The sequence below is a fragment of the Dendrobates tinctorius genome, unplaced genomic scaffold (genome assembly GCF_039654945.1).
Source record: "Dendrobates tinctorius isolate UK_male_01 unplaced genomic scaffold, ASM3965494v1 ptg000073l, whole genome shotgun sequence".
Lineage (NCBI taxonomy): Eukaryota > Metazoa > Chordata > Amphibia > Anura > Dendrobatidae > Dendrobates > Dendrobates tinctorius.
In genome coordinates, this window is record NW_027361741.1 from 27,853,972 (window position 1) to 27,871,687 (window position 17,716).

The 17,716-nt window shown below is 46.0% G+C and overlaps 1 protein-coding gene across 2 annotated transcripts in view; it reads left to right on the top strand.

The window, feature by feature from the left end:
• LRRC74B (leucine rich repeat containing 74B) overlaps positions 1 to 17,716 on the top strand; it is a 97,202-nt gene that overhangs the window by 47,196 nt on the left and 32,290 nt on the right. Inside the window, exon 11 of one of the 2 annotated variants that reach the window (XM_073582700.1) lies at positions 4,414 to 6,207. The exons of the other annotated variant lie outside the window; for it this stretch is intronic. Coding sequence (XP_073438801.1) covers positions 4,414 to 4,584 — 171 coding nt within the window. The 3' untranslated portion in view covers positions 4,585 to 6,207. Of the gene's footprint in view, positions 1 to 4,413; positions 6,208 to 17,716 lie in introns of those variants that run through there. 2 annotated transcript variants of the gene reach the window in all.

Below are 17,716 nucleotides of genomic sequence, written 5' to 3' on the forward strand. Positions count from 1 at the left end.
GCCAATTATTACAGGCAATTCATCCCTCATTTCTCTTCCGTGATCATCTCTTCTCTTACCCGTAAAGGTACGAGATCCAAGTCTTGGACTCCGGAGGCAGAGGAGGTCTTCTTACTTCTAAAGCAGTCCTTCGCCACAGCGCCAGTACTCCATCATCCTGAGACTAGCAAACCATTCATTCTAGAGGTGGACGCTTCTTCCACGGGTGTCGGAGCTGTACTCTCGCAGAGGACCTTCGACGGTTGGTCGGTTCCTTGTGGCTTCTTCTCTAAAACGTTTATTGCAGCCAAACGCAATTATGCCATTGGGGACCGAAAGTTGCTGGCCATAAAACTAGCTCTGGGGGAGTGGCGGTTATCTCCTCGAGGGGGCCGTGCATCCATTTGTGATTTTCACCAATCATAAGAATCAGGCCTATCTCCGATCCACACAGAGACTCAATCCTTGACAAGCCAGGTGGTCCCTGTTTTTCACCCATTTTGATTTTCAATATCGCTCCCAGCCTGGCGACAGGAACGTCAAAGCAGACGCATTATCGAGGTCATTTCAGCATGATGATGTTGAAGAGGAACCAACGCATATTGTGAACCCTGCCAAGGTCATCACTGTGGCTCCTCTGAGTATGACCAGTCTGCTGCTAGGTAAGGCTTTTGTCGCTGAGGGCAACAGGAGGAGAGTATTACTCTGGGAACATTCATCCAAGTTGGCCAGGCAGGCCGGAGTTAAGAAGACTTTGCTTCTCATTGCCCGCTATTACTGGTGGCCAACTCTGCATCTGTATGTCAAAGAATTTGTCGCCTCATGTCCATCTTGTGCTAGGATCAAAGTTCCTAGACAATTATCTTCTGGAACACTGCTTCCTCTCCCAGTGCCATCCGCTCCTTGGCAGCATATAGCCTTGGACTTCATTACCGATCTTCCCAGCTCCTCTGGCTGTAGCGTCGTCCTACTGGTGGCAGATTGGTTCTCTAAGATGGCTCACTTTGTTCCCTTGCCCAGTCTTCCATGTGCCCCTGAGTTGGCCAAGATTTGAATTGGGAACATCTTCAGACTCCACGGGTTCCCTCGGCACAGCACATCGTTTCTGACAGAGGAGTTCAATTTACATCCCGCTTCTGGAGAGCTCTGTGAAAACTCGTGAAGGTGACTCTGGACTTCTCTTCAGCCTACCACCCTCAGTCTAATGGCCAAGTGGAGCAGACTAATCCAGTTTTAGCTACCTATCTTCGACACTTTTCTAACGCACACCAGGATGACTGGGTCGATCTGCTTCCGTGGGCTGAGTTTACCTATAATAATCACTCCAGTGAGTCCTCCTCCAAGACTCCTTTCTTCATCATGTTCGGTCAACATCCAGGTATGCCTCTTCCTGTTTCTCTAACTTCAGGAGTACCAGCAGCCGACTCTTTGACTCAGGAATTCTCTCAGATCTGGGAAAACGTCAAAGAGGCGCTCAACAAAACGTATGGTAGGATGAAAAGACACGCCAATAAGAGGCACCTGGATTCTCCTCCTTTCACTCCCGGTGAAAAGGTCTGGCTATCCACAAGGTACATTAGACTCAAGATGCCATCGTACAAGTTGGGTCCTCGCTACATCGGCCCCTTTGAGATACTGAGACAAGTCAACCGTGTGGCCTACAAGCTGAGATTGCGTGCCTCGCTCCGCATTCCCAATACCTTCCATGTGTCTCTGCTCAAACCCGATATCTTCAACCGCTTTCACTTTTCTTCTGGTACCCCGACTCAACCTGTGAGTATCGAGAATGTATTTGAGGTGAAAGATATTTTGGCCATGAAGAAGAGATTGTGGGAGCCGTTAAAAAACATCAATGCCCCTCGAATCCTTAATAGGTTCCTCTCCAGTCATGGTAGGAGGGGTTGTAAAGAGGGGGGTACTGTTACCGCTGCTGGTCCCGCTGCCGTGCCTGCCTCCACCGCTGCTGTGACTGCCGCCGCTGCTGCCGCAGGTAGTGGTTCCTCTTGCTTCTCTCCTAGGTCTCGGTGTGCTGTTCCTGCACGGTCCTGCCGCGTCTCCTCTCTGCTTTCGGCCTCTCGTTCCTCCCCGCGTCTGCGCATGTGTCGGGTCCCTTTAAAGGGCACCCGCACCTCTCTCCAGCATTATTATGTCTTCGGATGCCTCCGCCCTGTGAAACTCGGTAGCCACTCCGGGTTAGTCAGGTGCTATTTCTGGACACCTCCTCTATGGGGAGGTGCCTGGCTATTCAGTCTATAACCGCTCTATAACTCGGCCTGCGCTTGCTGCCTCGTGCGCTCTCGTCTCTACAGTTTTTCTGCGCACCCTTGTGTTGCCCTGCTTGCTACAGCACTCTTGTTCCTTAGTGTTTCGCAAGCCCGCTTTATCCCCTTACTCTCTCCACAGCTGCCTCCTGTTGCAGCCGTCCTGTGGTCCACTCATAATGTCCACTTCCGGAATTCCTCCTGTACCCGTCTGCACCAGGGGATCCGTGTCTCCGGCTCCTGTTCTCTCGAAGCCTCCGTCCTTCCGTGGCCCCACTCAGTCTCGCTAGCCATTCTCTGCTTGAGCCGTCCCTCTTGGTATCGGCTGCCGTGGTTCTGTGACCTTTGGGCTTGCTCCTGACGATCCCTGTATAGGGATCGGCTTCCACTAGGTCCACTCGCCCAGGGGTAGGTCAGTTCCACGGTCCAGAGAGTCCACTCTTGCGTTCGCTTCTTGCAGCGTCACAATACCAAAAATCTTTATTTCTTGGGCGCTTTATTCAAGCACACTGGAACCATAGGTTAGTCTGCTGCCACCTTTAGGCTGATAGTAACAATACATCCTAACAGCTCAGCTCCTCCGCCACAGCTCCCCAGGGCGCGTTTCCGGTGACGCACGCAGTGTGCATTTAGGGTGGAACACATTTCTGGTTTCAAGGGAAAGGCACAGAATGATCTGCGGTCATGACGTGCGCTCCAGGGGTCTAAATACTTTCCATACCCACTGTGTGTGTGTGTGTGTGTGTGTGTGTGTGTGTATATATATATATATATATATATATATTTTTGTCATTGAGAGCAGCGGTTTTCTAATTGCAGCTCTTCCGTGGAATCCAGATTTGTGCCGCTCCCGACGAACAGCTTTTGTGGAAACTGTGTTCTGTAGGTGTTCATTGAGCTCAGCAGTGATTTTCGGAGCCGTGGTCTTGCGATCCTCTCTCACAGTTCGTTTTAGAGTCCGACGGTTTCTCTCAGTCAACTTCGACTTTCAGACGGACGTTTTTCCTTTTTTTTCAAACGCAGTCATTACTTTGGAGACAGTACCTCTTGACACACCAAGCATTCGGGCACTTTCTGTTACACTAACGCCTGCCATACGAGCACCAACAATTTGGCCTCTTTGAAAATCTGAGAGGTCTGCCATTGGTATCAGGTTCTCATCAATGTTCTTACAATTCTGCAAAACCAACAGTTAATTTACATACACATATCACATAACACAAATAATCAACTACAAAACATAACCATATGTCACGGTTTGCATGTTTATAACATGTTCCGAGATTATGATGCCAAAACGTTAAGTGTTTCCATTATTTTGTCCAACCCCTGTGTATATATACACACACACATATATATATATATATATATATATATATATATATACTATGTGTATAATGGCAGGTCAGTTTTAGCATTTAGTGGAAATGGTAAAAAGCAACCACCCAAAAAAACAATTGTAGAGTTGCACTTTTTATGCAACTTCACCGCACTTGGAATTTTTTCCCGTTTTTCAGTACACGATATGTTAAAACCAATGGTTTCATCCAAAAGTACAACAAGCCTTCATATGGCCATATTGACCGAAAAATTAAAAAGTCATGGCCCTGGGAAGTAGGGGAGCAAAAAACAAAATCGCAAAAAAGGAAATACCACTGTTTGTGAAGGGGTTAATTCATTTGTAGAAAAGTGACAACAGGGAATGCGTCCATATTGTCAGCCTTGAATTAGACTCTTCTAATTTACTAAGAGCCATTTTAGAGGCTGATTGGCGCTCATATACTTCACACACGATGATAAAAACATTATGGGGAAGAATGATTATTAATACAAATGCTCTGTTACAATAAAGGCTCATGTTGTTTGCAGCTTTGGGCCAGGGGTAGCTGACAGTGATAGATTTTTATGGATCATATATTTGATCAGCCGCAAAACAAATGTTTTGCTTGCTCTTTGGGCGATTAGTGGTATTACTACACCGTCCAATATTCAGGAACAAGTGTTGTGAACATTCGTCGGTCTGCCGATATGGGCCTTAGCATATTGTTATGCTTATCTTTTGGGTAGCACTATGTGAAAAGATTTTAATATATGAAATATCATTAATTGATGATCAGTAGAGTCATGTTAATTTTGAAGCTATCTCTACTTGACAATTGGTTGTTTTGTTCAGGCAGATCCATTGATCAAAATGAAAGAATATATAAAGAAAAACAACCTGCAGGCAGCTGAATTGTTTGGAAAAATAGATGCGGAAAAGAGCAGCCTGGTGACTTATGAAGACTTTGAACGCAACTTAACGGCAAGTTTCCTATTCAGTGTCCCCAAGGCAGAAAATAATTGAAAGACTTGAAGTGACAACAGAAGCATCTTATAAATTTTGCACGAAGCAGGTCTGGCAGGTGACAGGCTGAACCACAAACTGTATTATACTGCTTCAAGGCACAGACTAGTGGGTAGTCATGCCCCATTGCCCCTATAAACCAAATAGCTCATCTTCTAAAATATAATAAAAGGACTCATGGGCTAGTTGTTATAGATTCCTCTGAAAGAAAAGCTGCTAGGCCCCTTACTTGTTTGTCTGATATGAAAAAACACTGAAGATATATTTACAAATGGCAGATTTGTTGCAATCATTTCTGCAACTGAAAATTGTATGGAGGGGCGTCTTAACGTAGGTCTGTATCGTCTATGTGTATGACATGATTTGGTGTGAATAACTTGAGACGCCTGCATAGGACCCTAATGTCACCCCCAAACAACATATTTGGGATTAATTAGAGCCAGGCCTGGATTGATAATCTGCCCAGCCAGGCAGATTCGCGGTGGGATGGAGCTCTTAGACACAAAGTGGGCCACGGGCCCTGGTTTCATTGCCGGGCCCTTTAATTACACATGATCTTAGTGTGCGCTGCAATGTGCGTACACGCACAGTATGAGCTGGACGCAGCAGCGCTGCTGGGCAGAAAGCATCTGACTCCCTGCCTGGAATCTTCTCTCAGACAGGGGCTCCGCCAGCTGACTGCTCCTGCTTCCAGATGGACGGGTGAGTAGTGCCTGGCACAGCTCCAGTTCAGGGATGACCATCCTTCCTATGTCTGCAGCAGTTCAGGGGAGCCCTTATTGCAAGCCAGGCTCTCATTTCCAACATCAGCGTTTAACCTCACATATTCTTTTCTAGACGAGTGGGCAAAAGTTCCCATAGACCCACGCAAAAATCCTAGAAAGTCTTCCCAAAAAAGTGGAGCAGAAAACAGGGACCAACTCCAAATCTTCAAAACAAGCTTATGCACGGCACTCTATACTCCCCACAGCAGCCATCATACTGCATCTCCCATCTCACAGTAGTGCCACATTTCTAGGCAACTGATGCATGCTAGTGATGTTGCTACCAGCCATGGAAGCTGTTATCCAGTCACGGCCCTTCAGACCATTGCTTGAATGCCAGCAACGTGCAGCCCTGTCATTCTCTGTTTCATGACCACAGTGTAACACTGCTGTGTTTGTGCTCTGTTTAACTGGTTTATTCTGCATATCTCTGCTTTAAAGGGAATCTGTCACCCCTTTTTTTTGAATATGAGCTGCCGGCATTGACATCAGGGGCTTATCTACATCATTCTGTTCCTGGATGGATTTCTCCTCCGTGCTTCTCAGGAGTCTCCAGCTCTGTTTCCCAATGATGGTCCCGCCAGTGAGCTGGATCTGACCAGCCGATGCCCGGTGCTGTATTTCCAATGTTCCTGGACCTGTGCTATCCGTGTCTTGCTTATTTTCCGATGTCCTGCCGGTTCCCTGGGGTCTTACCTGTGATAGCTCCTGCCATGGTTTGAGGACTGTCTGAGGTCGGTGTCTGATGTTCTTCTGCTGTGCCTGTGCTACGCCTGAGGCCTGAGAGAGAGGACATCCTAGTATGCCCGTGCCAGACAACCCTGAACTGCATCAACCCGTGATGACCCTAGCTATCGTCTGATGTTCTCCTGCTGTGCCTGTGCCTCTTCTGTGAGCCAAGAGAGAGATCCTACTAGGATGCAAGTGCCAGACGTCTCTGGACTGCGTCAACCCGTGATGACCTCCTGCTTCGTTTGTCAACCTGAGATACATACCTTTCTTGATGTGCGTAATCGGGAACTTGGTGTCTAGATGTCTTTTGCTTTGTTTAAGTAAACTTTATGTTTCTTCATACCTGAAGTTATGCGGTGTCTTTAGTCCTGCATCTGGCCATCTTGTCCACTAGCTCAGCTGCCACAGACCCCGGTCGCTACCCTTCCCTAGCTACCCCTCTGTGGTCCACATTCCACGATCACCTGGGACGCATACGTCATACGCAGACTTTAAAGTTCGACAACGTGGGATCGTCGACTGGTAAGCCATGCTGCATCCGCAATCGTAACACACAGCTTCCTGTTGCAGCAAGTCAGGACCCAGCCACTTATCCCACTCAATGCCTGAGGGTCAGCATGCAGTTAGCAAAATACAATCCGTTCTGTCCATCCACTGTTTTGTGGAACCTACTTCAATCCTTTCCTGGTTCTTCGTATCGTAATCTGTTGTGAATTCATTTTTCCCTTCACCATTGAGGTCTGATGAACTCCCTCCTCTGGTGAAGGAAGGTAGTGAGGCTGATTACCAAACACCTGGGCAGCTAGATGATGACTGGGTGGCTGGAATTGAGGACTGGATATAAGGCTGCCGACGCCCTTCTTCCTGGCTGGTGATTTTCCTGCTGGATTCTTGGAGACCAGTCTGATTCCTGCATCTCAAAGCTAAGTTTTTCTGCTCTTCTTTGTACTCTACAGTTTTGTTTTGTTTTGCCTTGTTTTTTGGGAGTTCTGCCATCCCCGGCCGGGGGTGAGCTGAACTCCATTTTTGTCTCTGATCTGTTGATATTTTGCTCTGTCTTCAGAATATACCTGAGTGCTGATATAGTCTCTTGAAGCCTAGCGACTTCAGGGCCTGTTTTTCCTATCAGTCGGTTGGCTCATTTTGATAGGGTTTTTGCGGATGGCAGACAGCAGCTTTCCTATCCTGTCCTATGTAGTTAGCTTGGGCCCCATCATTTGCTCAACCTATCTTTCTATCTGTGTTAGTGTTTTCATCTTGCTTCACCGTCATTATATGTTGGGGGCTGCCTATTGCTTTGGGGTCTGCTCTGGGGCAGTTTAGTTTTTCCCCTTTCTGTCTTTAGGCTATATAGTTCTCCGGCTGTGATCGAGAGATCTAGGGCACCGTAGGAACCCCCCACGGCTACTGCTAGTTGTTGTGGATAGGTTCAGGGGTCTGCAATCCGATAGCTGCCAACCTCTCTGGTTTTTCTGGACTTAGCTGGTATTTTGTTTTTTCCTCCTTCGGTGGCTCATCATAACAGAATCACCAGCCATACCGCAGATCCTAGGGTACTCAATAGCAGGAGAGAATTGTAAAAAAAAAAAGGAAAAAAAAAGTGTCAGAATTTTTTTTTTTTGTGTGCATATTTTTTCCTCTATATCTCTGAGGCCGTAGGGGGAATTTTTCTCTCAATGGAGATGAAGCAATTGTCTGATCGTGTGGAGCAGCTCGCTGCTGAAGTGCGGGGAATTTCCGCCTATCTTGCTCATTCACATGCTGCTGAACCAAAGATTCCTACTCCTGATGTATTTTTGGGGGATCGGTCTAAATTCTTGAATTTCAAGAATAATTGTAAATTATTTTTTGCCTTGAAGCCTAACTCGTCGGGGAACTCCGCGCAGCAGGTTAAAATTGTCATCTCTTTGCTGCGCGGCGATCCCCAGGATTCGGCGTTTTCTTTGAAACCTGATGATCCTATTCTGAATAATGTGAACGCATTTTTTCAAGCCTTGGGGTTGTTGTATGATGAACCTAATGCTATTGATCAGGCTGAAAAGACCCTGTTTGCATTAAGCCAGGGTCGGGATTCGGCAGAGTTGTACTGTCAAAAATTCCGAAAGTGGGCGGTCCTTACTACCTGGAATGATGGTGCCTTGGCAGCCCTCTTTCGGAAGGGTTTGTCAGAAACTGTAAAAGATACTATGGTGGGATTTCCTGTTCCCTCTGGTCTTGACGATTCTATGTCATTAGCCATTCAGGTGGATCGGCGTTTACGTGAACGCAAAACTACACGAGAGATGTTACCACCTGTTGAACAAATGTCTGAACCTATGCAATGTGATAGAGTTTTGTCTAGGGCGCAACGTCAGGAGTTCAGAAGGCGTAATAAGCTGTGTTTTTTTTGTGGAGATGCCTCGCATATTATTTCTGTCTGCCCTAAACGAGAGAAACGTTGTGCACACACGTTTTCTGTGGGTGGTGTTCAACCTAAGTTTCTTCTGGCAATTACTCTGATCTGCTCCCTGTCCACATTTTCCGCTAAGGCTTTTGTGGATTCGGGAGCAGCTCTGAACCTGATGGACTTGGATTTTGCTAAACGTTGTGGATTTCCTATGACACCTCTGCGGACGCCTATCCCTTTGAGGGGTATTGATGCTACTCCTTTGGCGAAGAATAAACCTCAGTTTTGGACCCAGGTCGTAATGCGGGTCGCCCCAGACCATCAAGAAAATTGCAGATTTTTGGTGTTGCATAATTTGCATGATACCATTGTTCTGGGGTTTCCCTGGTTGCAAATCCATAATCCAGTTCTGGATTGGAAATCTTTGTCAGTGGTGAGTTGGGGTTGTCGGTGTGCCCTTAGTGATGCTCCTGTTTTCTCCACCTCTCCCCAGTCGCATGATGTTCCTGACTATTTGGCTGACTTTTATGATGTATTTAGTGAGAATGAGTCTGCGTCTTTGCCTCCTCATAGGAGTTATGACTGTGCAATTGAGCTGAACCCGTGGTGTAAATTCCCCAAGGGTCGGCTTTTCAATTTATCTGTACCCGAGCACGGGGCTATGCGATCCTATATTAAGGAGGCATTGGAGAAGGGTCATATTAGACCATCCTCTTCACCCTTAGGTGCTGGGTTTTTTTGCGTGGCTAAAAAGGATGGTTCATTAAGGCCTTGTATTGACTATAGTGCCCTCAACATAATTACTGTTAAATATCAGTATCCGTTACCCCTGATTTCTGATCTATTCTCCAGAGTTAAAGGTGCTTGCTGGTTTACCAAGCTTGACCTCAGGGGGGCGTATAATCTTATTCGCATTAAGCATGGGGATGAATGGAAGACGGCGTTTAATACTCCGGAGGGACATTTTGAGTACCTGGTGATGCCTTTTGGGCTCACTAATGCCCCTTCTGTCTTCCAGTGCTTCATGAATGATATATTCCGAGACTTTGTGGATACATTTTTGATTATCTATCTGGATGATATTTTGATCTTCTCCAAGAATTGGGACTCTCATGTTCGGACTGTGTTCCGGATTTTGAGGGAGAATTCCCTGTATGTCAAGGGATCGAAATGCCTTTTTGGGGTACAGAGGATTTCATTTTTGGGATTTATTTTGTCTCCGTCAACTATTGAAATGGACCCAGCCAAGGTACAGGCCATTTATGATTGGGTTCAGCCCACTTCTTTGAAGGCCCTCCAGAAGTTTTTGGGTTTTCCTAATTTTTATTGTAAATTTATAGCTAATTTTTCTGGTATTGCCAAGCCATTGACGGATTTGACTAGGAAGGGTGCTGATGTGCTGAATTGGTCTCCGGAGGCTGTTTCTTCCTTTCAGGAGCTGAAGCGAAGATTCACTTCTGCTCTGGTTTTGCGGCAACCTGATGTCTCACTCCCGTTTCAGGTGGAGGTGGACGCTTCTGAGATTGGTGCAGGAGCGGTGTTGTCCCAAAAAGATCCTGTGACATCTAAAATGAATCCTTGTGCTTTCTTTTCCTGAAAGTTCTCCCCATCCGAACGTAACTATGATGTGGGGAATCGGGAACTGTTGGCCATGAAATGGGCATTTGAGGAGTGGAGACATTGGTTGGAGAGAGCCAAACACCAAGTCGTGGTCCTTACTGACCACAAGAATTTGATTTGCCTGGAGTCGGCCAAGCGCTTGAATCCTAGACAGGCTAGGTGGGCATTGTTTTTCACACGTTTTGATTTTGTGGTCTCTTTTCTTCCGGGCACTAAGAATGTCAAGGCAGACGCCCTCTCTAGGAGTTTCCTTGCTGATTCTCCTGTTGTGACTAAGCCTGCTACCATCTTAGGCGAGGGGGTAGTTCTTTCTGCCATCTCGCCCGATTTGCTCTGGAAGAGTTTCAGGAGGACAAACCTGAGCGTTGTCCCAGTGGAAAGTTGTATGTTCCTGACCAGTGGAGGAAGAGAGTGATGTCTGAAGTTCATTGCTCTGCATTGGCTGGTCATCCAGGTATTTTTGGTGCTAGAGATCTGGTGAGTCGGTCTTTTTGGTGGCCCGCCTTGTCTCATGATGTCAGGAATTTTGTGCAGTCCTGTGGGACTTGCTCCCGGTCTAAACCTTGTTCTCGCTCTATTGGCTTGTTGATGCCTTTGCCGCTGCCCAGGAGGCCATGGACCCATATTTCAATGGATTTTATCTCTGATATGCCTGTCTCTCAGAGAATGACTGTTATTTGGGTGATTTGTGATAGATTCTCTAAGATGGTCCATCTTGTACCACTCCCTAAGTTGCCATCTTCCTCTGAGTTGGTACCCTTGTTTTTGCAACAGGTGGTTCGCTTGCACGGGATTCCTGAGAACATTGTATCTGACAGAGGAGTTCAGTTTGTGTCTAGATTTTGGAGGACTTTCTGTTCCAAGCTGGGAATTCAGTTGTCCTTCTCCTCTGCGTTTCACCCTCAGACCAATGGGCAGACGGAGAGAACAAACCAGACTTTGGAGTCGTATTTGAGATCTTTTATTTCTGCCGATCAGGATGATTGGGTTTCATTTTTGCCCTTGGCCGAATTTGCTTTAAATAATAGAGCTAGTTCTGCCACTTTGATGTCACTTTTTTTTTGTAACTTTGGTTTTCACCCTCGATTTTCTTCAGGGCAGGTGGAGCCTTCTGCCTGCCCAGGTGTTGACACTGTGGTAGAGAGAATGCACCAGATCTGGGACCAAGTAGTGGATAAGTTGTCTCTCTCCCAGGAAAAGGCCCAGCGGTTTTCCAACCGGTGTAGGACCGTTGGTCCCCAGTTTAAGGTGGGTGATATGGTTTGGTTGTCATCAAAAAATATCACTATGAAGGTGGCTTCTCCTAAATTTAAGCCTAGATTTATTGGACCTTACAAGATTTTGGAGATTATTAATCCGGTCTCTTTTCGGTTGGCTCTTCCTGTCACATTTAAAATTCATAATGTGTTTCATAAGTCCTTGTTGAAGAGGTTTGTTGAACCAGTAGTTCCTGTGGTGGCACCTCCTGACCCTATATTGATTGAAGGTAACATGGAATATGAGGTAGAGAAGATATTGGATTCCCGTCTGGCTAGACGGAGTCTCCAGTATTTGGTTAAGTGGAAGGGTTATGGTCAGGAGGATAATTCCTGGGTCTCTGCCTCTGATATTCATGCCGAAAGATTGGTGCGTGCCTTTCATCGGGCTCACCCGGATCGCCCTGGTGGCATGGATGAGGGTTCGGTGACCCCTCCTCAAGGGGGAGGTACTGTTGTGAGTTCATTTTTCCCTTCACCATTGAGGTCTGATGAACTCCCTCCTCTGGTGAAGGAAGGTAGTGAGGCTGATTACCAAACACCTGGCCAGCTAGATGATGACTGGGTGGCTGGAATTGAGGACTGGATATAAGGCTGCCAACGCCCTTCTTCCTGGCTAGTGATTTTCCTGCTGGATTCTTGGAGACCAGTCTGATTCCTGCATCTCAAAGCTAAGTTTTTCTGCTCTTCTTTGTACCCTTCAGTTTTGTTTTTGTTTTGCCTTGTTTTTTGGGAGTTCTGCCATCCCCGGCCGGGGGTGAGCTGAACTCCATTTTTGTCTCTGATCTGTTGATATTTTGCTCTGTCTTCAGAATATACCTGAGTGCTGATATAGTCTCTTGAAGCCTAGCGACTTCAGGGCCTGTTTTTCCTATCAGTTGGTTGGCTCATTTTGATAGGGTTTTTGCAGATGGCAGACAGCAGCTTTCCTATCCTGTCCTATGTAGTTAGCTTGGGCCCCATCATTTGCGCAACCTATCTTTCTATCTGTGTTAGTGTTTTCATCTTGCTTCACCGTCATTATATGTTGGGGGCTGCCTATTGCTTTGGGGTCTGCTCTGGGGCAGTTTAGTTTTTCCCCTTTCTGTCTTTAGGCTATATAGTTCTCCGGCTGTGATCGAGGGGTCTAGGGCACCGTAGGAACCCCCCACGGCTACTGCTAGTTGTTGTGGATAGGTTCAGGGGTCTGCAATCCGATAGCTGCCAACCTCTCTGGTTTTTCTGGACTTAGCTGGTATTTTGTTTTTTCCTCCTTCGGTGACTCATCATAACAGTAATCTGTGGAAGCTTCACCTGCTACTTGCGAATTTAAGCCTTGTCTAGACTTTTGAATACTCTTGACTATGATCCCACCTAGACATTATTATTATGATTATTATTAATTCTGATCTCTAGCGTTCTCCTGACTATGGACTTACTCAGACATTCCTGCAAATTGGTACGAGATGTCACCGTAACGTACAGGCTGTCCGTGGTTCTCCCTTTCGGAGAGTGGCAGCTTCTTGTATTTCTATGAGGCTGTCATGTTCAGGTCAGGAAAGCAGCAGTCAATACATGTATTGCAGCCCAATCTCAGACCGATTTGCACGGATGCCTGCATGAGCCCTAAGCCCTTGTCTACTCTTATACCTTGATCTGTCTCATCCTGACTGTACACCTGGTGACGATCTTTGGCTCCATTCCTGATAATGCCACTTTTCTGGATTCTTCCTTTCCTTGTTCATCCAAGGCATTTTAGTGGTATTTTCTGTTTTGATCTGAGGTGTATTTATAGTTATTCCTGGTATTTTTTTAGTTTTTTTTTTTAATCTTCTAGTTTTGTGCATCCACTGTTCCTGGTACCTCCTGGTTCTGTCTGAGGTCTTTTCCCAGATGCGCTTTTGCTTTCATTCAAGGCCTGTTTCTAGTTCTGTTCCTGGTACCACCCAATACCTGTTCTGCTTATAATTTCTGGTATATCCTGGTTTGATTAAGGTCAGCTCGTCGATGGTTTTGCTATCATCACCTGATACTCCTCCTGGTTTGTCTCTGAACCATGCTCCTGGTATATTCTAGTTCCAGCTCTTGGTCTGTCCTTGGTTTTTATGTTAATTCTTTCATTTCTTAGTCGGTCCCTGAACTCCTTCCTCCTGTCCCATTACTATATTATTGCCTTGTGTTCACATTACAGTCTTGTGACCATGGTCCTGCTTAACACTACACATTCCTTTCCTAGCTCCACAGGCCTATTACATTCTCCATGGCTGGTCTTGTTCTGGTCTGAGTGTTCCCCAGCAGCAATTATCACCTTATAGGCAATAGTATGGGATTATATCAGTGAATCCCCTAGACTTCGAGTTCCACTGTAGTCATATCAAAACTATTTGCATCTTAAGTATCCATTTTCTTGTCACAAGAGTTTGTGAGTGTGTATGAATACAGGGGAGTAACAATTACTGACTGGGCTCATGCAGTCGGAGAGCCCATTGATGCCAGCACAGTTTTCTGCTGAATGTGTATCCGAGTGTGAGTGAGGGACAGGACAGTAGAAGTAGTTGATAGCATTTGCGTTAGTGTGGGGAAGGTGACTTGATGGACAGACGTGACTGGCAGTAGGAGGGGACGGTTTGTACATCAGGGACGGAGATTGACGGCATAGAAGGGTGACAACTGGGAAGGATAGATAAATAGGAAAGGTGTAGTACCGCGAAATGACCACAAGATGGCAGGGGAGAGTAGTGCAGGACTATACATCAGCTTATGGCTTGGATATGCTTAGTCATGGGGGGCGGGGAGATAAGGGCCCGGGAGGGAAATTCCCCTGTGAGAGAGGGGATAAATAGAAGAAGGCGGGGCTCTAGAGGAGTCTAGTCCCAGGAGGAGCACAGAGGAAGACAGAGAAGAGAGAAGAGCTCGGCCAGGGGACGGACAAAGAAGAGACAGTCAGGGGGGTGGCCCTGACCCGACGGACCGCAGGACAGGCGAGGTGACGTACCGCAGGACAAGTAAGGCCCCGGAGGTACCGACTGGACGACGACCTCGGACAGGTGAAGCGCTGGGGGTAGATTGGTCTAGGACAGCCCCCAGTGAAAGATCCGCGAGGTGCGTTACTGCGACTGGAACGGAGGTGCAGGTACCCGGGCCAGGAGATAGTGTGAAGAAGCTGCGGTGCGTGTTTGGTGGACGTCAGGAGGATGACGAAATAAACCTGGAACTGTTACAACTGGATTCTGTCTCCATCTCGTCTGTGCCTGGTTTGGTAAGCAGCGGTCCACCCCCAAGCCCGGCCCCCTACCACATTAGCACGCCCTGCCCTCCCATCACATACACATACTGTCCATAGCTCTGCGTACCTGTGGCTCCATCACCAGTACCGTCAGGATCCTCTGTACATTTCTGGAGGTTTTCTTGGTCTTGTTTTATACAAATTGAGCCACAGTCCAACTCAACTTTCAAATAGGAAACTTTACTGAATCTTGTACACAGCATACCAGCATTCTTTCCAGCATCAATATCAGGATTCACAACATGCAACACTGCTTCTGTCCCTGTCCTTTTCTCACTGTCACTAAGCTCACTTCCAGGACATACAGTACATTTCGATCCCTCAGCGTCCTCTCTGTCCAGCCTTACTCTGTTTGGGGACTCCCTCAACTGTTTTGCCCCAGTTCTGAGGGCATCAGCCCACACAATAAGCTGCCACATGATGAACGACCAGCCCATACTGCTTAGCCTTCTCTAGCAACTGCAGTCCCACTTATACTGCACCACTAGCACTGTTGCTGTTGCTCCTTCTGATGAGGTCCTGACCATGGATACTATATGGCTGGGCCTTAGACTTATTCAACATTGTGTGGCACGGTGTTGCTGAGGGTTAGTCAGCCCACCAGAGCTAATGGGAGCCCTGGCCCTGAACTGACCACTATCAGGAAGTCCTTGTCTTATCCACCGTGCTCCTCCTATATTTAACTATTTACCACACAGGATACCTATTCACAGCTAGGTCAATATAATGCCCCATCTAGTGGCCAGAAAGGAACACTACACTTTCCCTATATTGAGAAAACCAAAAGCAAAACACAAAACAAATATCCTGGAATAAAAAAGTAAAAAAATATATTGCAAAAATTGCATGAAGGTAGTAATAGTAGTAATAATAAGGGTATTTAGTTAACATAATTTTGATCAAAATAATGTAGAAGCCATCCCGCCACGTCACGGCAACCCTTGTGGGACAGTCCTAACTCTTGTATTTAAAACCTTTCCACTTGTCAAGTGACGTAAATGTGAACAAGGACAGAGGGACTGAACCAAAAGTAATAGTATAGGCCAGACAGGATGGATTTTCCAACTCAGAAACAGGGCGGTCACACCCTTATATGCACAGAATGCACAATGAAACAAATGAGAAACTGGGTCTGAGCAGAAAAAGTAAATTAATGTGCATGCAAAATGTAATTGCATATGAACACATGACCTTTACACAGAGAAAACCAAAAGCAAAACACAAAACAAATATCCTGGAATAAAAAAGTAAAAAAATATATTGCAAAAATTGCATGAAGGTAGTAATAGTAGTAATAATAAGGGTATTTAGTTAACATAATTTTGATCAAAATAATGTAGAAGCCATCCCGCCACGTCACGGCAACCCTTGTGGGACAGTCCTAACTCTTGTATTTAAAACCTTTCCACTTGTCAAGTGACGTAAATGTGAACAAGGACAGAGGGACTGAACCACCAGTAATAGTATAGGCCAGACAGGATGGATTTTCCAACTCAGAAACAGGGCGGTCACACCCTTATATGCACAGAATGCACAATGAAACAAATGAGAAACTGGGTCTGAGCAGAAAAAGTAAATTAATGTGCATGCAAAATGTAATTGCATATGAACACATGACCTTTACACAGAGAAAACCAAAAGCAAAACACAAAACAAATATCCTGGAATAAAAAAGTAAAAAAAATATTGCAAAAATTGCATGAAGGTAGTAATAGTAGTAATAATAAGGGTATTTAGTTAACATAATTTTGATCAAAATAATGTAGAAGCCATCCCGCCACGTCACGGCAACCCTTGTGGGACAGTCCTAACTCTTGTATTTAAAACCTTTCCACTTGTCAAGTGACGTAAATGTGAACAAGGACAGAGGGACTGAACCACCAGTAATAGTATAGGCCAGACAGGATGGATTTTCCAACTCAGAAACAGGGCGGTCACACCCTTATATGCACAGAATGCACAATGAAACAAATGAGAAACTGGGTCTGAGCAGAAAAAGTAAATTAATGTGCATGCAAAATGTAATTGCATATGAACACATGACCTTTACACAGAGAAAACCAAAAGCAAAACACAAAACAAATATCCTGGAATAAAAAAGTAAAAAAATATATTGCAAAAATTGCATGAAGGTAGTAATAGTAGTAATAATAAGGGTATTTAGTTAACATAATTTTGATCAAAATAATGTAGAAGCCATCCCGCCACGTCACGGCAACCCTTGTGGGACAGTCCTAACTCTTGTATTTAAAACCTTTCCACTTGTCAAGTGACGTAAATGTGAACAAGGACAGAGGGACTGAACCACCAGTAATAGTATAGGCCAGACAGGATGGATTTTCCAACTCAGAAACAGGGCGGTCACACCCTTATATGCACAGAATGCACAATGAAACAAATGAGAAACTGGGTCTGAGCAGAAAAAGTAAATTAATGTGCATGCAAAATGTAATTGCTAGAGTTGAGCGAAACGGGTCGAAAAAATTCAAAAGTCGCCGACTTTTGGCAAAGTCGGGTTTCATGAAACGAAACCCGACCCTAGGATGAGGTCGGCCACGAGGTCGCGTTTCAAAAGTTTGTTTTGCGCTCTTTTTCAGCCAATCAGGATCCACGGACACTGTGGGCAACGTGATGACCTAGGCACGGGTCATCACCATCTTTCAGAAGGGCATGCAAGTGATTGGCTTGCTTTGGTGGGCGTCACAGGGGGTATAAAAGGGCGTGCACGCCGACCGCCATCTTACTTCTGCCGATCTTAGTATAGGGAGAGGTTGCTGCTGATTCTGTAGGGAGAGCGTTAGGCAGGGAAGAAGACAAAAAAACTGCTTCTGCTGCTAGCGATTTGGCCTGCACAACACACAAGTCACTGTGTGTGCAGTGCAAGGGGAGGCTATATAGTGGTGTATCAGTGGTGTTGGTTGTTGGGCTGCCTTTTAAGGCTTCCTGACACGCTGGCATTGCAGTTTACCCACTGCTCCGCAAACTGCTTTTTTAAAAGCAATCCAATCTCCCTTATCCTCTAGTCACTTTTGTCACAGCTGTGCCATCGAGCGTGTCACATAGCGCTCAGATATCAGTGGGCCTCACACAATCCACAAGTGTCCAGTGT